The sequence below is a fragment of the Carcharodon carcharias genome, chromosome 19, assembly GCF_017639515.1.
Source record: "Carcharodon carcharias isolate sCarCar2 chromosome 19, sCarCar2.pri, whole genome shotgun sequence".
Lineage (NCBI taxonomy): Eukaryota > Metazoa > Chordata > Chondrichthyes > Lamniformes > Lamnidae > Carcharodon > Carcharodon carcharias.
Window position 1 is genome coordinate 104,057,017 of NC_054485.1, and position 22,243 is coordinate 104,079,259.

At 45.9% G+C, this 22,243-nt stretch overlaps 1 protein-coding gene across 1 annotated transcript; it reads left to right on the forward strand.

The window, feature by feature from the left end:
• Positions 1-901: 901 nt before the first annotated feature.
• Positions 902-19,577, forward strand: LOC121291304 (nuclear factor 7, brain-like). Its single transcript, XM_041212376.1, has 5 exons — positions 902-1,358; positions 1,449-1,544; positions 1,638-1,935; positions 3,052-3,111; positions 18,918-19,577. Exons 1-5 carry the CDS (start codon positions 948-950, stop codon positions 19,460-19,462), a joined length of 1,410 nt encoding a protein of 469 aa, XP_041068310.1. The 5' UTR covers positions 902-947; the 3' UTR covers positions 19,463-19,577.
• The last annotated feature ends 2,666 nt before the right edge of the window (positions 19,578-22,243 follow it).

Here is a 22,243-nt window from a genome sequence, read left to right on the forward strand (position 1 = left end):
CTAATATTGGGGGAAATATGCCACCCCAAAGCCTTCCTGACTCTGTTGAGGTGCCCTTGGGAAGGATCCATGAAGCACAGGGGCCTGTGCTACCTTGGGAGGAGACCCCCTCGCCAGTAATTACACTGCATCATTTGTCCACACTTCTGCATAGAAACATTTCAGAAACAGGTGGGCAAATGTCTGGATTTTAGTATCACTTGTCAGCTGTAGCTCATTGGTAGCGTTTATACCTCTGAGTCAGAGAGTGTTGAGATCGAGTCTCACCCCAGATACTTCGGTACATAACCCAGGCTTGTTCTCATGTTGGCTGATGCGTTTTCCAACGTGACACCAGTGACTCCCCTTCTAAAGTACTTTCTCTGCTTTGAAGCGCTTTGGGACGTCCAGCGGTTGTGAAAGGCGCTATTAAAATGCAAAAGTTTCTTTTTGGAAAATATAAAGGAAATCCACAGGTCGATTCCTCTAAATTCCCTGTCCTGTTACCCGAAATAGTTTCTTGAATTTATGGTACTTTTTGCCTTAGTGTGAACGACTGCAATCAGTAACACAATTTAAGGATCTGGATCTCACATCGTGTTTCACCAGAGGGTTTGTAATCGGCAGCGAGTTCAGACTGGAGAAAAGTGCAATGGGATCTCGATCCTGCCCATCCACCCCCTCTCTCCACTGTCAACATTCCCTGAGGTCTAACCCGCCCGCCCCCCGCTCCCCCCCCCCCCCACCCCCCGATAAGGTTCCATTATTCCCCTCCGTGCTCTAACCCTGCTTTTTCCTCTTTTGACTGGGTGAGTTATTTTTACTGTCCCGCGAGGACATAGACCACGATGTAATAATAATTCCCTGAGGATCGCAGTGAACTTTATAGGAAAATAGCGGAACTGAGGGTGTGCGGCGGTAACATCGAAACTGAAAGTGGTTTTAAGCAAGAAGTGCTGAGTGTGAACATGGCTTCCAGAGAACAGGTCCAGAGTTTGATCGAGGCGACAATCTGTCCAATTTGCCTTAATTTCTTCACTGATCCAGCTTCACTGGACTGTGGACACTACTTCTGCCGCTCCTGTATCACCCAGTGTTGGGAAAAGAAGGAGATAAACTCCTGCCCAGTATGTAGAGAGGAGTTTCCGGAAAGAAACCTCAGGGTAAATCGGGCCTTAGCGAATCTGGCCGACAAAGCTCGAAAATTAAAGCTGGATCCGAAAGAGAAGGAAAGTAAACTTCACTGTGAGAAACATCAGGAAGAACTGAAGCTGTTTTGTGAAACTGACAAGAACTTGGTCTGTTACACTTGTAGAGATTCGCGGGAACACAGAGAGCACCGCTTCCTGCCCATTAAAGAAGCTGTCGAAATCAACAAGGTAAAAGGGAAAATATTTTCTAAGCTGATAGTTTTATCACATTTTCATGGTCTAACACTTTAATTCAGTGATTTTCTCTCCCAATCCCAGGATCTGCTGAAATCTTCCTTAGATTCTCTCACAGAGAAGAAATTGGCGGTTCTAGAAACGGAACAGAAACAGAAACGGAAGATTTCCGAAGTCAGGGTAAGGTCTCCCTGTGCTGATTTTCTGGGATCTCTGTTAGTTTTGTTCCCTTTAACGCGGGACATTAATTATGTTTCAGATTTCATTTGTTAGGAACAGTCGAGCAGTTTGCAGACCCACATCACATCCGAGTTCACTAAAATACGCCAGATTCTCTCTGAGAAAGAGCAGCGTTTACTCAGAGATCTCAGGGAAGAAGAGGAGAGGATTCTAGAAACAAAGGAGAAAAACCTTCGAGCAATTCAGAAGAATTTAAATTCCATTGAGGAGAAGATCTCAAAGTTGCAGAAACAGATGGAGCAAAAAGACGAGTTGATATTTTTGAAGGTGAGGGAATATATTGCGGGTCAGTTCAATGAAACTTCACACAGTCACAAAATAACTGATAACTGAAATAAATATAGAATTTACTGAAAAAATAAAAACTGAGTTAAACAAATTTCTGTCTGTTTCGTGTCAGTTCTGCTGTGTCGCCGAAATAATCGGCTTCTACGTGGTCTACAGATTCCCGGGAACAAATGTAATCTCCCGAGAATGACTTTTCTTGATCTTCACAATTGCTATGTTATTATTTCCGTGCTTCCAAGTTTACTTTTCTCCTGGAACGCTCATTGTCCTTCAGTTACAATTCATGTTGCAAGGGTGTGAGTGTATCTGGTACGGTGTGCGAGAGTCACTGTGTCTGTGAGCTGGACCGATGTTGAGTTCCAGTTTATTTGATTCTCCACAATCTTCCTTCCAAAATGCATCAACTTACACTTCCGTGTTAAATCTCATCTGCTCTGAGTCTGTTCATTTCTCCAGCCGCTAGTTCATGTCCTCCTGAAATTTGTATAGTTCTGCTCACCTTATTACAGAAAGGGTGTAATTGAATTAGAGCGGGCACAGAGAAGACTTACCACGATGTTACCTGGACGAGAAAATTCATGCTATGAGGAAGGATTGGAAACACTGGAGCTGTTCTCCCTGGAACAGAGGAGGCCGAGGGGAGATTTGAGATATATAGAATTGTGAGGGGCCTGATAGTGGGTGGGGAAGGGTCTATTTACTTACCAGAGAGGTCAATGACGAGGGGGAACAGATTTACAGTGTTGGATAGAAAGATGAGAGGGGAGTTGAGGAAAAAGTTTTACACCCAGAGGGTTGTGGGATCTGGAACTCACTGCCTGAAAGGGTAGTAGAGGCAGAAACCCTCAACTCATTTAAAAGCTGTCTGGATATTGACATCAAGTGTCATAACCTGCAGGGCTGTGGACCAAATGATGCAAAGTGTGATTAGGCTGGGGGGCTTGTTTTTCATCTGGTGCAGACACGATTGGCCAAGTGGCCTCTTTCTGTGCCGTGAACTTCCTATGATTCTAAATCTGCTACTTTGCTCCTCACTGTTTGTGATTCATTTATTTCACAGGAAGCTTGTCAGAAGAGAAGGTAGGACAGGCTCTCTACTGAACTCTGCGCAGTTTGGTAAAATAACTCCAAAAGGTTTTGTAATGACTTTATTTTCTAGTTACCATCACAACATTAAAGGGTCGTTCAAGCGACGACAACAACTCTGCTTATGGTTTAAGTACCAGTCTTTTTTTCTATTGAAAAGCTTTATTGCAGATATTAAATTAGATTTCATATAATAGGTCTACATTATTGTAGTAAATTACAAGATGCCATGCAGTCCTGAAGTGCTTGCTTGCAGGCTGCAGACTGCTGTTAGTGTGGCTGTGACCTTCCGACTGACCCTGAGAGAGCCACACCGTCCATGTTTCCATGGAGACCACCATCCGTGCCCCGGAAAGGCTCCTGACCAACCCGAGACAATCACATGTTAAAGTAGGATTTGGTGTTGCTTTAATTCCAGTGAAGAATCTTGACCTGTATCCTTAACACCAGCAAAACAGAACCAGCAGAGGCGGCGGCACTGTGGTATAAAGTTTGGAGGGTGTTTCTCTGGGAGTACTTAATGTCGACTCGGGACCTCATGAATTCTCATGGCATCAGGACAATGAAACCTCCTGCTGATTACCCTCCCACACGCCATCTGCCACCCCCTCCTCAGCTGATGAATCAGTTTTCCTCCATGTCGAATACGACTTGGAGGAAGCACTGAGAGTAGTAAGGATGCTGAATATAAACTGGATGGACTTCAATGTCCATCACCAAGATTGATTCGTTAATGGAACTCCATCCCTAACTGCACTGTGGGTGTGCATACACCATGTGGGGTACTGCAGTTCAAGAAGGCAGTTCACCACCAACTCTTCAAGGGCAATTAGGGATGGACAATAAATGCTGGTCTCACCAGCGATGCCCACATCTCATGAATGAATTCAAAAATGCGCCACTACTGACCTGAAGGACATAGTTGATACACTGGGTCTGTGGCAGATGGTGAGCGAACCAAGAAGAGGGAAAACATACTTGACCTCATCCTCATCAATCTACCTGCTGCACATGCATCTGTCCATGACTCTATCAGTAGGAGTGACCACCACACAGTACTTGTGGAGATGAACTCCTGCCTTCACATTGAGGAAATCTTCACTCAAAACTGGACATCCATGAGGCACTATTGGGTAATAGTAGCAGCAGAATTGTACTCAACCACACAATGTGACCTCATGGCGCAGCATTTCCTGCACTCTACCATTACCACCAAGCCAGGGAATTAACCCTCATTCATTGAAGAGTGAGGGCATGCCAGGAGCAGCACCATTCATACATAAAAAGGTGTCAACCTTGTGAAGCTACAACGCAGTACTACTTGCAATGTCAAGCAGCATAAGCAGCATGCAATAGGCAAAGCTAAGTGACCCCACAACCAACGGATCAGATCTCAGATCTGCAGTCCTGCCACATCCAGACACGCATGGTGGTGGACAATTAAACCATTAAGCAGGGTCCACAAATACACCCACCCTCAATGATGGGGGAGCCTAGCACATAGGTGCAGAAGATTAAGGTGGAAGTGTGTGCTCAGCCACATGTGCCAAGTGGATGAGCCATCTCGGCCTTCTCCAGAAGTCCCCAGCTTCACTGATGCCAGTCTTCAGCCAAATTGGTTCACTCCATCTGATGTCAAGAAACGGCTGAAGGCACTGAATATTGCAAAGATTATGGGGCATGACAATATTCTGGCAATAGTACTAAGGACTTCTGCTCCAAAACCTGTTGCATCCCCTAGCCAAGCTGTTCCAGTACAGCTACAACACTGGCATCTGCCCGGCCATGTGTAAAATTGCCCAGGTATACCATGGACACAAAAAGGAGGTCCAATCTGACCCGGCTAAATACAGCCCCATCAATGTATCCTCGATCATCAATGAAGTGATAGAAGGGATCTTCAACAGCACTATCAAGCAGCATTTGCTTAGCAATAACCTGCTTACTGACACTCAGTTTGTGTTCCACCAGGGTTGCTCAGCTCCTGACCTGATTACAGTCTTGGTTCAATCATGGACAAAAGAGCTGAACTCCATAGGTGAGGTGAGAGTGAGTGCAGACGACATCAAGGCAGTATTTACCCGAGTGTGCCATCAAGGAACCCTAGCAAAACTGGAGTCAATGGTAATCGGAGGAAAACTCTCCTCGGTTCACATCATAACTAGCGCAAAGGAAGATAGTTGTGGTTGTTGGAGGTCAATCATCTTACTTCCAGGACATCACTGAAAGAGTTCCTCAGGGTAGTGTCCTATGCCTGACCATCTTCAGCTGCCTCATCAATGACCTTCCTTCCATCATGAGGCCAGAAGTGGGCTGTTCTCTGATTGCTCAATATTCAGCTCCATTCATGACTCCTCAGATATCGAAGCAGTCCATGTTCAAATGCAGCAATACCTAAACAATATCTAGCCTGGGCTGACAAGTAGCAAGTAATATTTGCACCATACAAGTGCCAGGCATTGGCCATCTCCAACATGAGAGAATCTAACCATCGCCCCTTGATACCCCATTGCTTGCCATTACCATCACTGTATCCCCCACTATCAACATCCTGAGGGTTACCATTGACCACAACCTGAACTGGACTAGCCATATAAATATTGTGGCTACAGGCAGGTGAGTAACTAATCTCCTGACTCCCAAAGCCTGCCCACCACCTACAAGACACAAGTCAGGAGCGCGATGAATACTTTCCACTTGCCTGGATGAGTGCGGTTCAAATAACGTTTAAAAGGTTTAACACCATCCAGAACCATTAGCTCTCTGCACCACCGATGCACAGTGGCAGCAGTGTGTACCATTTACAAGATGCACTGCAGGATCTCACCAAGGTTCCTTAGACAAAACCTTCCAAACCCACGACTGCTACCATCTAGAAGGACATGGGCAGCAGATATTTGGGAACACTATTAAGTGGAAGTTCCCCCCGAAGCCACTCACCATCCTGACGTGGAAATATATCATCATTCCTTCACTATCGCTGGGTCAAAGTTCTGGAACTCCCGACCTATCAGCACTGTGGGTCTGGCTACACAATTTGGACTGCAGCGTTTCAAGAAGGCAGTTCATCACCAACTTCTGAAGGGGCAATTAGGGATAGGCAATAAATTCGGGTCTAGCCAGCGAAGCCCACATCCCAAGAATGAATAAGAAAAGATCAACACAACAGCAGAAACGTGTTTTAACCTATAAAGCAGTATTGACCCGAACCACAAAGAGATATTAATATCGATGGCGAGGTATGTTTTAAGGTGTCTTCAAGGAAAAAGAGAGATAGAGGGGCAGAAAGGTTTGGGAAGGAATTTCAGAGCTCAGTCCAACTGCCAATGGTGGAGCGATTAAACTCAGGGTATTCTAGAGGCCAGAAGTACAGGAGCGCAGGTGCCTTGGAGAGTTGTAAAGATGTTTCCAGCCTTTGCTTTTATTATTCAAGTTTTGTTTGTAATACAGCAAGTGGACAGGCTAAATGTTTATCTTCTCATGTGATTTGTGATATACCGGCAACTAATCTGTTATCAGGCGACGTTCCTTTTGCTGGACATGAGTGTTTCCATTCTTTGCCCTTGCATTTCCAAGTTACCTTTTGCTCAATTATAGAGGCAAAATTTCACTTTCTACCACATTTGTTCTGATGTGAAAAATGCTGAAAGATATGAATGTTGGGGTAGCTTGATCATTTAAATCATGTTTAAAATATTCTAATAGGACAAATTCACAATGTCAACTGTTTTATATTTGCAGGATTAATGACGACAAATGCACACTCTCTGTGTCTGATGCTGCACTGTCTATCAGAATGGTCAAAGGCCTGTTGCAGCACACAGTGTGGAGAGAAATGATAAACTCCATTAACCCTGGTAAAATTCTTTTGTTAATTTTCCTAATTATAATTCCTGTTAAGAAGGGACTAAAGGGGCTCCAAAGTTCCTGAGTAAATATTCACATTGCTGTGGGTTCATCTGGGTGAGTGTCTGAAGCCATCACCACTGTGTGTCAAAATAGTGAAGGGATCTGTATAACTAGAGGAATGGAGCACGAATCTCAGGATATGAAACTGAGTTTCCAGAGGAATTCTGTGAACATTTGTTTATCAATGTATTAGCAGAAAGACATGCAGACTTTGAAGAGAATGTGTGAAAAAACAGTGAATATGTGAGGTGGAATTAGACTCCTTCGTCACAGGGAGGTGAGTCTGCACTGGAATATGGAGGATGCCAGGGGATCTTAACAAACTCTTCAAGATTCAAACAGTACAGAGATGATGAACATTCATAGTTTTCACACAGTCACAGAGTCTACACCTATGTCGGGATAACATCTAATTTAGAAAAGGGAGGGTGACACACTGGTTTGGATTGACCGAGGTTGATTTTTTGAGTGACACCATTGATCGAGTAGCTAGTGAACCAGTGAACCCATTACAAATTTGCTCAGAGGCCCAACCCATTCTGAGGGATGAACAGCAGTACAATGTCACTGGCCAGTTGTCCATGGGTTTGTTGCATGGAAAGGTGCTCGGTGGTCCTTGTTGGGCAGTAGTGGATGATGAGCGCAGGTGTGAGAGAAACAGGAAATCCGATGTTCCCCCAGTGAGGAGTTGTGGTAGTGTGATCATCATAGGATCACAAGAAGTAGGAGCAGCAGTAGGCCATTTAGCTCATCAACCCTGCTCCACCATTCAATAATATCATGGCTCATCCAACTGTGACTTGAACTGCCCTTTTTCTTGTCCCCTACAGCCCTTAGCGATAAAAAAATCTGTCTAATTCAGCCCTGAGTATATACAACAGCCTCGTCTCCATTGCTGTCTGTAGAAGAGAATTCCCAAGGCTTACTTCCCTCGAAGAGAAGAAATTCCTTCTCATCTCTGACTTAAAAGGGAGACATACCACTTATTTACAAACTATGTCCACTGCTTCTAGATACCCCGACAAGAAGAACCATTCTTCCAGTATCTACCCTGTCAAGCTCCCTCAGAATCATATGTTTCAATAAGATCACCTCTCATTTTTCGAAACCCCAAGAGTATAGGACTATACTTTATCCTCTATTTTCCCTTTTCCATTATGGTGATAAATCTAACTGTCTAATGATGACTATCTCCAAAATGGTCATCCACTGTCACTTCATCCACTTGCCCAGCTTCATTTCCTAAGACTAAACTAGAATTGCGCCCCCTCTCATTGGGCTTGTTACATGCTGGCTGAGAAAGTTCTCTTGAATGCAGTTCAAGAATTTTGAGCCCTTTGTGCCCTTACCACTGTTCGCATCCCAATTCATATTAGCATAGTTGAAGTCCCCGAATGTTATTGTCCTATTGGTTTTGCACTCAGACGTTTGCCTACATATTTGCTCCCTTCTGCTTTTTGAGGGTCTGAGTACACTCCCAATAGTGTGCCTGCCTCTTGATTATTTTTGAGCTCCACCGAAAATGGCCGCATTTGATGCTTCATTTTGTATATCATTCCTCCTCTCAGCTGTCATTGATTCTTTAACCGATAATGCTACGCCCCCACCATTTTTATCCCCCTCTCTACCTTGCCTGAAAACTCCATATCCAGGGATTTGATCTGCAATTTTTGCCCCTCCCTAAGGCAAGTTTCTGTTATAGTGATGATATCATGCTGCCATGTGTCTAACCAAAGTGCATTGCAAATCATTGAAGGACCATTGCTTGTTTAGAGCGGGATGAGAGAGAGAGTAGATGGGCCTGTGTGATGGACTATGACGAGGACAGTGAGGTGATTCATGTGAAGCATCAGCAGCTCTAACTGTCCTGTGCAGGGTCCAGGCAGGAAAGGGGTTTAGATTGGCTGTGTGTGCCACAATGACAGATCACTGTCTTGTACTAAAGCTAAGGCCCATTTAGAACTGAGGCTTGTAGGGGGTCTCTGTGATTAGAGGGTTGGGGGGTTTGCACCTCAACAGTGCATAGTTCAGGTGAGGCACTCAGTGAGTGGACTACAAATTAACCTCAAAACGTTTTGGCATGGTAGAGATGTCAAGGGATATGGGATAATGATGTGTAATTGGTGACCGAGGTGGGGGGGCAGGAATATGGTCATCCCTCATCAACATGCATGGGGCAGCGATTTCTTGGGTACAAATGGTGTTCTCATGCTGCTTCTCCCTGTCTGGTTCTTCTTGAAAGAACTCTCTGACAAGTCGACTCCCCTTTGAGGGCAGGTGTCAGTATTAGCAAGAGCTGGCCTCAGGGAGGTCAAGATGGTGACCATTGACCCGACTGCAGCTGTATCACAGGCGGTGCTCTTATCAAATGGGTGAAAGGCAATGCCAGAGGCACCTTCATATATCCCGGGATGCACATCTCTCCAGCTTCTCCACAATAAGCTGCGGCCACAAGTACTTGGAGGATATCCATTGCTGGTGGCGTGAAGGTCACCCCACCTTGAACTTCTATAGTAATGGATCCTTCTAGGGCTTCACCTGGGACCAATGCGTCAGCTCTCAGTCAATCTGGCTCCTGAAAGCCAGGATGAAAAAGTATTGGGAATTGCAGTAGTCCCATGTCTCCCGCTAAGCAGAGCAGAATTCACTGCACACATGTGATCTTGAGAGTTCCCGAGCAACAGCCTTTCACATTCATCATTTGAACGAGCAGGTGATATGTGACCACAGAAGGCATATCCTGCATGGTAATGCTCGATTCCCAGACAGATCCCATGATGCATACATTCTGGATCACTCCCCAGTGCTAGAGGTTTGTGAAGGACCATGTCAGGGTGACATGAGTGCATCTCTGGCAAGTTTAGATTTGACATTCCTTCCAATCTGTCATGTTCAGGATTTGTTCAGTGCATTGCTGAAATCACAATTCTGCTTACAGGTGCCTGAGGTTGCAGGAGACCCGAGCGCTGTGCAGAATATAATACACACTTTTGGCGCCAGGGTTCTGCATTTTAGCACAGTTGAGCGCACGCAAGGCTCAAACCAACAGCAGAGATTATTTCACTAGTACAATTTAATTCTGCTCTCATAAATAAAGGTACTTTGAGAAACCTAAAGTCACCAAACAAGAAGGTGCTGGATCCTTCCAGCCAGCAATGTATAGAAAACCAATAAGTTCAGCAAATGCCCTGGCAGCTTAGTCTGCCTGGAATCTGGTAGCTATCAGATTTGTATGAGCCTGTCTGCCACATCAGATTCCTGCTATAGCCTCTGCATGTGGTTCGGCCGCATTCTGGCCCTCCCATCCCCTTCATTGTCTTTCTCATCGGAGCAGACATCTTTCTCCCCCATGTCTCGCTCAGGCAACGCATTGCCCTTTGTAACACGAGGCTGTATAGCGTGCAGCAGACAATGATGATCTGAGACATTTTCAATATTGGAGAACCCTGCCTCAGCAGTCCAAACATCTGTACCCCATCTTAAGGAGCTCAATCACTTGCTCAATCAGGGACCTGGTGGAGCTATAGCCGTCACTGTATCTCGTCAGCAGTACTCTACGGATTGTGAACTGTCATAATCAGCAATGATTGCTGGGGGTATAAATTGTCCCTGAGGATCCAGCCCAGCAATCGCTGAGATAGTTCCTCTAATACCCTCCACTACCCTTGATACTCTACAGAGAGACCATTGCCTTGGTAACATAGAAATACTAACCACATGAGCCCTTGTCAGGCATGACCATTCAGCTAGGCGGATGGAGGTTTGGAGTCACGAGCTGGTTGCGTTCCACCACTTGTGCCCCTTGGAGGCATCCACCTCTCCCCCTCCATTCATCCCTGCCTCTGACTGCAGCTGATGGTGAATGGTACAGAATGAATGGAAGCTCCATATCTTGGTGGGATCTCGATGTGATGAGACCCATGAGTCGGATATAATCCTGCTGCTGTGTGGGCTTTACCATAGAGAGGAGAACACGACTGAGCATGGATGACATCCAGTTACCTCATAGTTATTTGGCCGTCCCTTTATTCGGCCATTTGTGCTGACATTGATCTCCACCCCCCGAAAAGACCTTCCTCCCAATTCGAGGCATCTCACTTACTGACTAACTGCGTGGTTAACATCGGATTTGAAAATTGCTGTGCATCACCTCCCAAACTTCATCAACGCTTCTCCCTTCCACCCACCAACTTCCCGCCATCACATTGACCCACCCAACATCAAACTTCCTCTCTCCTCTGTCACCAGTGAACCTCTCCTTGTTACCATGGACCCTATTCTGATCCACCTCTACATGCCCTTCCACCCTCAATTCTGATGAGTACATGCCCAACCTACTCAACCTCTCAAAATCTTTATTAACCCACTAAGCAATAATATATACTTACAACACCAGTTGTTTAGTAAAATCCGCTTGTCGGAGCCCGTTCCCACGTGGTAAGTCAGCTGAATGAGTTCTTCTGCACGACTTCCTGCGACTGACCACGATACACTTCCCTGGCTGCAACAACACTGTCCTGGTGGCTGTGGCTTTATATTCCTTTCTGACCCTGGTCCTTTGACATATAAATTAATACCTCAATTCAGATCATCCAACTGGGTTTCATGCCTTATCAATCTCACCGTGGCTGCGCAAGACCACCTGCATGTGGTCATTTCCTGCTCTCAGCAGGGTATATATCCAGGTGCATGCCAGCTATGGTTGTAATATCTGTATCTTGATAAGGCAGGAAGAAAGCTATTCACGCATACCCAGAGAGGCCATTGTCGATGACAGTTGTTGTAGACGGAGTGCTTGTTGGTGATCCGCCACCTCAATGACATGTCCTGAAATCTGTGTGTGTGCGTCCCTGTTTAGCTAAATCTGTCTTTATTTTTAAACAGTTCAATCAGAGCTACAGAAAGAGGAAATTTTGTTTGGTTGGTAACGCAATATGGGAAAGCCAGACAGCAAATCAGTAACCCAGTTTACATCGTGCTCAACATCAATCTCCACTGGAGTTAATGGAAACAGATAGTGAGTGGTGTGGGTTCCAAGCTGTTACTTCAGTGTTGCCTGTATCGCACAACCACCCAGGACAAACTTCATCCCCTCCCCCTGTGTCTCCATTTCACCTTGGAGCCTCTGTTGGTGACTCTTGATCGCCTTCTGGATTAGGAAATCAGGATAGAGAACTTGTCCTTTGTGTGCAAGTGCACAGGTGTGGAAAGGAGCAGTTTCAAGTGCAGCGTTTGCACCAATGAGCACTTTTATTAGACCTCGGAGGGGTGTTTTCTGCAATTCTGGACACCACACTTTAGGAAGGATGTCAAGTCAGTGGAGAGAGTACAGGGGAGATTTACAAGCACAATTTCACTGATGAGGGACTTCAGTTTACTGGGTAGGTTGGATAAGCTGGTAATGCTCTCCCTAGAACAGAAAAGTTTAAAGGGAGATTTAGTGCGGGAAGATGAATTAAGCGGGTTTTGTAGAGCAAATTGGGAGAATCTGTTCACTCTAGTAATTGTGTCTGTAACTAAAGGTCAAAATTTAAAATAATTACCAAAAGAATTAGAGTGGAAATGAGTAAAAATTAAATCTCAGACTACTGTTATGATCTGGAGTTCACTGTCTGAAAATGTGGTGGAAGCAGATTTCATAGGAACTTTCAAAACAGAATTGAACATGTTCTCAAATGGACTAATATGCGTGGTTCTGGGCAAATAGCTGGACTGAGAAATTTAATTGGAGAGCCTTTTCACACAGCCCGCACAAATATGATGGGCTGAATGGCCTCCTTCTCTGCTCCAAGATTCCATTATTGAGCCCAACTCATAATTGGGTTGGGATGCTTTTAATGGACAAGGGCAGTCCCAAAAACAGGCGTTAGGCACCCTCCATCTGCTAATGTTAGTGCTGTTTTAGGACTCTGTCCAAATACTGGCATGTGCTGAGACTCAAGCCATGAGCCTTGGGTTTTGTGGACATGTATGTAGGCGGCAGTGAAAAGCTGAACACATCTATTTTCCTGTTTACAGTATGGAAGTGGGAGGGGCTGCAGTGTTTCTCTTGGCTCTCGATGCTCCTATCCACGCTGGATGGAACAACGGCACCTCCACTCGCCCCCCTCCCCCACTGCTGCCTGGCCTTTTCACAATCTACCCTCCCCTACCCACTTTCCCCCCAATATCACCCACCCAAATCTGCATTTCCTCCTCTGGTGTCTCTGCTCCCTCCCCTCCTCCAACCTCTATACTCGCCACCCACTCGCTCTTCCCACCCCCAGTACTCTCTTCCTCGCTTTCTTGCCCCCACACTCCCTCTGCCTCCCCGTCTCACGTTTTCATCACAACCCTCCTTCCCCACTTGCTTTCTCTCTCACCTCACTTTCCCGGTCCCCTGCCCCCCTCCACCTCCCTTCCCGTGCCCTCTGTTCTCTCCCTCCGCCCATTTCTACACATACTCCACTTCCTGTCCATCCTCTCTCGCACTCACTTCCGTTCAGTCTGCCTCCCCTCCCTATTACGCTCTTCCTTCCCCCTCTCGGTCCCATATTCTGTGTCCTCCCCTCCTGCACACTGTCCCTCGCAATCCCCCTCCTTTCCCTCCAGCTTTCTTTCTCCCCTCCCCCTCCCATGCTCTCTCTCTGCTCCACCTCCCAACCTCTTTGCCATCCCCTTTCCGTCATCTCAACCCTCCCCTTCCAGCATTCTCACTGTCCCCTCCAGCTAACTCCATCTCCACTCTGTCCACTCACTCACGCCCCCCCACCCCTCCCAATCTCTCACTCCTCCATCACCCTTTCACCCTCCCCTCCGCCTCCTTCTTCCCTCTCTATACTTACACTTTCCCTCCTTCTCCCCTGCTCCTGTGTTTGAGTTGCTGAGCTATAACTAGTGGAGTTTTACAGGGATCAGTGCCAGGGCCTCAACTATTTACAATCTACATCAATGACTTGGATGAAGGGACCGAATGTATGGCAGTCAAATTTGTTGATGACACAAATATAGTTAAGAAATTAACTTGTCAAGAGGACATTAAGTGCCTACAAAAGGATTTAGATAGGCTAAGTGATAGTTAAGTTAGCGAATGCATTATAACGTTCGAAAACATGAATTTATCCACTTGGCAGTAAGAATATCAAGGCAATGTATTATTTTAATAGAGAGGATGATTAAACAGATATTGTTGGAGTTCTGACTGTGTTTATTTTCAGTGTGGAGCGATTGTAAGTTCACACCTGTGGGAATAACCTTTGTGCTGACTGGCGATTTTAACATTTAAGGTTCAGAATGTCCAAGGGTTGATACATTCAGATCCTGTCTCAGGGCAGGGGACTGACCCCTGCTGGGAGATCACAGGTCACAGATCATTTCAAGGGTCATTGCACACCAGTTTGTGTTCAGTTGTCTTTGGTTTAAAGAGCTGGGAGCAGCAGTTGGTGCAGCAGCTCAACTGAGGAGCTGGGACCGTGCCTGTGTTTAGATGCTGGAGTAGAGCTGCTGTTAGCAGGTTGTAGTTTGCCTTACAAACCACCAGGAGACTCAGGTACAGGCCACGATTGTTTATTAATGATTCAAGTGTACACAGGGATAGACAGCCTTGGGCAGTCCATGGCTAAGCTGTACAGGTTACAACGAAGTCACCTTTTTATACACAGTTACTTACAGACTCATAATCTAATCTTGTCAATTCACAATCACATACTTAAAGAGGCCTTCGGCTTTTGTCACTTATTTACCGTGTACAAACACTAGACATTGTTCTCATCCTCACAAGACCACCATATCCTACTGATTGTGCAGGAGTCCTGACTTCGACACCCACTCACTCCCTGGTCTTGTTCTTTGTTCTAGTGGTTTGCCTGTCTCATTTCTTATCCTATCTAAAACACGTCTGCTATTCTCCCGTTCTGCTTATATTTTATTTTTACTAAAAGACAATTCTAACTAAAATTGTTCAACCCTTTCAAGATGCTGGACTAGAACTGCTGTTGGCAGGCATAGACCATTCAGCCCTTCGAGCCCACTCCACCTTTCAGTGAGATCATGGCTGATCTTCGACTTCAACACAATTTTCTTGCACTATCTCCAGATCCATTGACGCTTTTAATATGTAGGAAATTATCCATCTCAATCTTGCACATACTGAATACTTGAGCCTCCATAGCCTCCTGGGACAGGAACTTCCAAATATGCATCACCCTCTGAGTGAAGGAATTCCTCCTCATCTCGGTACTAAATTACCTGCCCATTATTCTGAAACTGTACTAACTGAAACTGAAACTAGAGCCCCCACTACATCAACCAGGGAAACATTCTTCCTGAATTTACCCTGTCAAGCCCTGTAAGAGTTTTGTATGTTTGAATGAGATCACCTCTCCTTCTTCTAAACTCCAGAGAGCAAAGGGCCTATTTAATCTTTCCTTAGATGACAATCCCTCCATTCTAGGAATTTATTTGTGAACCTTCATTACACTCAGTCCACGACAAATATCTCTTTGCTCAGGTAAGGAGACCAAAGCTGCACATAATAGTCCAGGTGCAGTCTCACCAAGGCTCTATATAATTGTAGTAAGACACCTTTACTCCAGTACCCAACCCTGTTGTAATAAAGGCCAACATATCATTTGCCTTCTAAATTCCTTGCTGTACCTCCACGTTAGGTTTCAGTGACTCATGTCACCCAAGTCCCTTTGACGTTCAACATTTCCCAGCCCCTCACAATTTAAGAAATACTCCACATTTTGTTTTTCCCATTAAAGTGGATATCCTTATATTTCTCCACATTGAATTCCACCTGCCACATTTTTGCCCATTCACTGAGCCTCTCCAAATCTCCTTGAATCATCTCTGCATCCTGCTCACAGGTGACACTTCCACTTAGTTTTGTGTCATCTGCAAAATTGACATTTAATCCCAACATCCAAATCATAGATATGGATTGTGAATATCTGAGGCCCAAGCACTGATCCTAGCGATACCCCACTAGTCACAGCCTGTTCACCTGAAAATGACCCATTCATTCCCACTCTCTGTTTTCTGTCTGTAAACCAACTCTCAATCCTTGCCAGTACATTCCACCAAATTGCATTTGCTCTGATTTTGTTTGCAATCCTCTGGTGTGGGACCTTACCAAAAGTTTTCTGAAAATCTAAATACACCACATCCTCCAGTTATCCCTTACCTATTCTGCTAGTTACATCCTCCAAAAACTCCAACAGGTTTGTTAAACATGATTTCCCTTTCATTAAGTCCATGTTGATTCTGCCCAAGCTTATCATTATTTCTAAGTGTCCTGTTTTCACATCCTTTATTATAGGCTCTAGCATTGTCCCTCCGACTGATGTTAAGTTAACTGCTCTGTAGTTCCCTGTTTTCTCTCTCTCTCCTTTCTTAAATATTGCTTGGGGTTACATTTGCCATCTTCCAACCTGCAGGAACACTTCCAGAGTCTATAGAATTTTGAAAGATGTCCACCTACTTTCTCTGCAGCCACCTCTTTCAACATTCTGGGATGTAGATAATCAGGGCCAGGGGATTTATCTAATTTAAGTTCCATTCATTTATCTCATACTTTTTGTGCTTTTTAAAAAATTAATAATGTTGTGTGCAGTTCCTTGTTGATATTTGTCCCTTGATCCTCCATTATTTCTGGGAGGCTTTTAGTGGTGGTCATTGACATTTGGGTGGATTATGAGAAAGTTCATGTGATTTGCCTTGGCCGTGCTTGTCATTAAAAATGCAGTTTGTGGTGTGTTCGACCATAGTTTTCCTGTTAATTCATGTTTACCTCATCTTAATTATTTATGTTAGAAAATAAGACAGATAGTATTTTCTGTTTGCATTGTTGACTCTTGGATAGTAAAATTCTTCTGTTTGTTTCAAAACATGGAATTCTATGGATTTATCCTCTTAGTAAGCAACTGGGATTTCAAATTTGGTCCACTAACAGAAAATAATTAAATGGTCACAAACCAAATCATAACCAAATTTGATGGTCTTGCACGAGACTGGAACACATTTTGGGGTCTGGCCTACCAATGTACCAAGAGGGACAGCAGAATTCTGCAGTAGAGCGGCATCTGGGCATTCTGGTACATGAATCACAAAAATTATTATGCAGGTACAGCAAGTGAAGGTAAATAGAATGTTCATGTTTATTGCAAGAGGAATCAAGTGTTAAACTATGCAATTGTTGCTACCCCTGTAGAGGGTCTTGGGGAGACTGCATCTAGAGTCTGTGTACCATTTTGGTCTCCTTACTTAAGAAATGAGATAATTGCACTAGAAGCAGTTCAGAGGAGGCTGATTCTTGGGATGAACGGGTAATCTTATGATAAAAGGTTGAACAGGTTTGGCTTTTAGCCATTGGAGTTTAGAAGAATGAGAGGTGATCTCATTGAAACATGTAAGATGCTGAGGGGATTTGACAATGTGGATGCCAAGAGGATCTTTTCCTTGGAGAGGCGCCTGGAAATAGGATCAGTTTAAAAATTAGGGGTCTCCCATTTAAGACTGAGATAAGGATTTTTTTTCTACCAGGTGGTCGTTAAGTGTTTGGAATTCTCTTCCCCAGCGAGCAGTGGAGGTTGGGTCATTGAATAAATTCAATTAGATCATCCATTATCTTGTTGAATGGTCGAGGGACCGATTGGCCTACTCGTGCTCCTAATACTAGTGTTCTTGCAATTTAATTTTATTTGGTACCTTACAGGGTCAGATTACATACAAACTGTGTGGTGACATTTTCATGCCTGTTTCACGGGAGTATCACTCCCCACCCACTCTCTCTCCAGTTCTCTTTCTCTCCTGCCCTCTGTTTCCTCCGCTTGTCTCCACAACCTTATCTTTCCCCCTCCTGTTCTTCTTCTTACAATCTCTGTTCCCTCTCTCATACTCTCTCTCCCTGCCCCATCTTCTCTTTCCACCCCCTGTCACTCATGTGTCCCCTACTGAAGCTTTCCCTCTTCTCCCCACACTTTCCCACTCCTCTTGTCCCCACACTCACTCACTCACCTCCCACTCTCGTTTTTTCTTTCCCTCTTTAACTTCTGCTCTCTTTCTTACCTCTGCCCTTCCCACAATCTTTCTCTTTCCCCTTCCACACTGTCTCTCATTCTCCCTGCCATGCATGCACACTCCCATCCCTGCCCCTGCTCGATCAATCATCAGTCCCTCCCGCCCTCTACTTCCATTCCCCACCCATTGGCCCTGTCAGGCCCTTTCGCTCTCTCTTCCAGCGACGCAGACATTCTCTCTCTCCTTCCTCTCCTTCCCCCTTTCCTCATCATTCCGCTATACCTCTCCCATGCCCTCCCCTCCTCCCATACTCTCCCTTCCCTCTTCTGCACTCCCGCTTCTTATTTCTTTCCTGTCTTGCACATTCTCTCCCCTCTCCCACTCTCTCTCACAGACCTTCACATTCTCCCTCCCACCCTTGCCAGCCCTCCCCCTCTCTCTTTTTCAATCTCCCAGATTTGCATTCACCCCCCCAGTTCTTGCTCGCTCTCTTTCTCACACCTTGACACTCTGCACTCTCTACCCCTCCATCTCACTTTCTCACATCTATCCTCTCTCCCTGTCAATCTGCACTCTCCACCACTCCATCTTGCCCTCTCACATCCCAACACACTTCCTGCACCCCCGCTCTCTCTACTCCACCCTATCTTTCTCAACCACTCTCCCAATCTCTGTCATCCTGGTCTCTCTCTCTTTTGCTTCCATGATCTCAAACCCTCCTGCTCCCATTCTCTCCCACCTCTTCCTCTCCCTCACTCCGCTCCCACTCTCTCTCTTCACGCTCCTCCTCCCTGCCCTCCTCCACTCCCTCCTCTGCTGCCCTTTTCTCTCCTCAATTTCACCCCCAAACTCCATCTCTTTCCAGCTCCCTCTCACTCTGTCTCCACCTCCCTCTCTGCTCCCTCTCTCCCACTTCCTCTACCCTGTCATCCTCTCTCCCTCCGGGGTCCTTCCTCACACTCTCTCCAACTCCTCAACACCTCTCTCTAAATCACTGACTGTGTTATTTTAACTTTCCCCCAGCTTAAGCCTCTCTGACTCTGGATCTGAACACAGCGAATCCCCGACTCATCCTGTTTGAGGACCGGACCAGTGTGAGACTCGGAGACAAACGGCAGCGGCTCCCTGACACCCCGGGGAGGTTTGATTCCTGGGCCTGTGTCCTGGGATCAGAGGGATTCACATCAGGGAGACATTACTGGGAGGAGGAGGTGGGGGAGGAGACTTGGTGGTGGCTCGGAGTGGCCCGAGAGTCTGTGAACAGGAAACAGTTCATCTCCCTGAAACCCGAGTCCGGATTGTGGGCTGTGGGGCTGGTTCCCGGAAGAGGTTATTTTGCTGCCACCTCCCCCTCTGACACCAGCCTCACCCCGAGTGTGAATCGCCGGAAGATCGGGGTTTTCCTGGTCTATGAGGATGGACAGGTGTCATTTTACAATGCGGACAACATGTCCCATCTCCACACTTTCACCTACACTTTCATTGAGAGAATCTTTCCCTTCTTCAGTCCGGGATGGAATGACGACGGGAAAACCTCGTCCCCGCTGACAATCTGCGGGATTAAAGGTCACTAACAGATCCATCCCATAATTTCACACCGTCTCCATCTCTCCTGCCAGCTGTAAACTGATGGGTGTCGGTCTCAGTCAAAGGTGGAGAGAGAAGCCAGGTTAACATTCGGGTATAAACCCTGTATGGGAACTGGGAACTGAAAGATCAGCGAGGAACTCTGTAGGGCTGGGGGAAAGAAGGAGGGGGAGAGAAGAAACAAGTAGAAGCTCAACTATAGAGAGGAATTTACTGGGTAGAATGAGCTGTGAACTGCAGGAACCCGGTGACCTTCCTGCCTGTAATGTTGCTCCACAGGCAGAAGGTGGTGGGACATCGCGTGTTTGAGATGAATCAGTTCAGTGATTCTCAGGCTGGGGCTCGGCGAGTCTTTCCAGGGGGTCCAAGAAATAATTTCTCCAGGGGGCGGGAAAGAGAGACGGGGAACGAAAGAATAGAAAGTGGGTTTTTGTGTAGCAGGGAAAAAAAAAAACACATGTCCCGCTTTGTATAAATTCCCAGGAGTTAGTGTTATTCCAGCATAAGCAGCTGTCAAGATTTCCACTCACAAACCTCCCGAATTCTCTCCCTTCTTCACGGTGATGGACATTTCGGCTGTCGTGGTTTTCAGCGATGAGTCTGACATTTCCTTTCGGTCGGAGGGGAGGGGAGGGGAGCTGGGAGACCAGCTGCTGCTGTGATATTCGACTGTCTTCAATTTGGGGTCAGGCAGTGAGCAAGTGCCGTTATCATCCTGCCTGGCCTGCTGAGTATTTCCATCATTTTCTGTTCGTATTAATCTCTAGTTGGTTTGCTTTTTGTAATTGCGATTAATCTGTCAGTTTGACTTTCATCAATCTCTCACCATGTCTCTTGCTTGCATAATTAAGTAATACTGAGAAAGTGGACTGGGTTTGTACAGGTCTGTAAACATTGCCCAGAGTGTCACGTTCAGGTGGGTACTGTGCTTTGAGACTGTTCAAGCATTTAAATGATGTGACACTGCTGTGAATACTGATTTGACTGTCTGTCTGTATTTAACGTGCGTGCGATGTATGCCATTAACCGGTAGCGTTAACCACGTGAAAAGTAGTTCAGTTGTTGCACAGGAATGTTTGTCATAGTCTTTCTCTTGCACCGAAGAACCTCAGAATGCAACATGATAATTTGAAGCGGAATAATTTTCAGGACTATGGGGTAAAGGCAGGGGAGTAACACTTGGTGAATTGATCTTGTAGAGAGCCAGCAAGGACACGACGGGCCGAATGTCCTGTTACTGTGCTGTAACCAGTCTATAATTCAGTGATTTTCCTGATTTAGTTTTAATCATGTTCCTCAACTGCATTTACTCACCTTAGCTCCAGTTCACTGAATCCTACCTCAATCCAATTTAGTAGCCATAAAGAATACCAGCCGCTTTCTCTTGTTCCTGTCAGCACAAACCGGACCTGTAATTGTGTCCATTATCACCTTGATATTTATACCGCAGCCCCTGTCACTCAGAGAGAAGGAGGTGAGTTTCCGGGCAATGGGAACCCGATTGGTCAAATGTCTTGTCACCCAAAGTGAAGGAGAAGGGTTTCCGGGAAGTGGAAACTGGATTGGTCAATGCCCCTGTCACTCAACGTGAAGGCAGCGGGTTTCCGGAGAATGCGGAAGGTGATTGGCTGGCGTGCCAGTTTTGATGGACAAGAAGGAGGTATCTGGAGCAAAAACAGAATTACCTGGAAAAACTCAGCAGGTCTGGCAGCATCGGCGGAGAAGAAAAGAGTTGACGTTTCGAGTCCTCATGACCCTTCGACAGAACTTGAGTTCGAGTCCAGGAAAGAGCTGAAATATAAGCTGGTTTAAGGTGTGTGTGTGGGGGGCGGAGAGATAGAGAGACAGAGAGGTGGAGGGGGTTGGTGTGGTTGTAGCGACAAACAAGCAGTGATAGAAGCAGAATATCAAAAGATGTCAACAACAATAGTACAATAGAACACATAGGTGTTAAAGATAAAGTTGGTGATATTATCTAAACGAATGTGCTAATTAAGAATGGATGGTAGGGCACTCAAGGTATAGCTCTAGTGGGTTTTTTTTTATTTTATATAATGGAAATAGGTGGGAAAAGGAAAATCTTTATAATTTATTGGGAAAAAAAAAGAGAAGGGGGAAACAGAAAGGGGGTGGGGATGGGGGAGGGAGCTCACGACCTAAAGTTGTTGAATTCAATATTCAGTCCGGAAGGCTGTAAAGTCCCTAGTCGGAAGATGAGGTGTTGTTCCTCCAGTTTGCGTTGGGCTTCACTGGAACAATGCAGCAAGCCAAGGACAGACATGTGGGCAAGAGAGCAGGGTGGAGTGTTAAAATGGCAAGCGACAGGGAGGTTTGGGTCATTCTTGCGGACAGACCGCAGGTGTTCTGCAAAGCGGTCGCCCAGTTTACGTTTGGTCTCTCCAATGTAGAGGAGACCACATTGGGAGCAACGAATGCAGTAGACTAAGTTGGGGGAAATGCAAGTGAAATGCTGCTTCACTTGAAAGGAGTGTTTGGGTCCTTGGACGGTGAGGAGAGAGGAAGTGAAGGGGCAGGTGTTGCATCTTTTGCGTGGGCAAGGGGTTGTGCCCTAGGAGGGGGTTGAGGAGTAGGGGGTGATGGAGGAGTGGACCAGGGTGTCCCGGAGGGAGCGATCCCTACGGAATGCCGATAAGGGGGGTGAAGGGAAGATGTGTTTGGTAGTGGCATCATGCTGGAGTTGGCGGAAATGGCGGAGGATGATCCTTTGAATGCGGAGGCTGGTGGGGTGATAAGTGAGGACAAGGGGG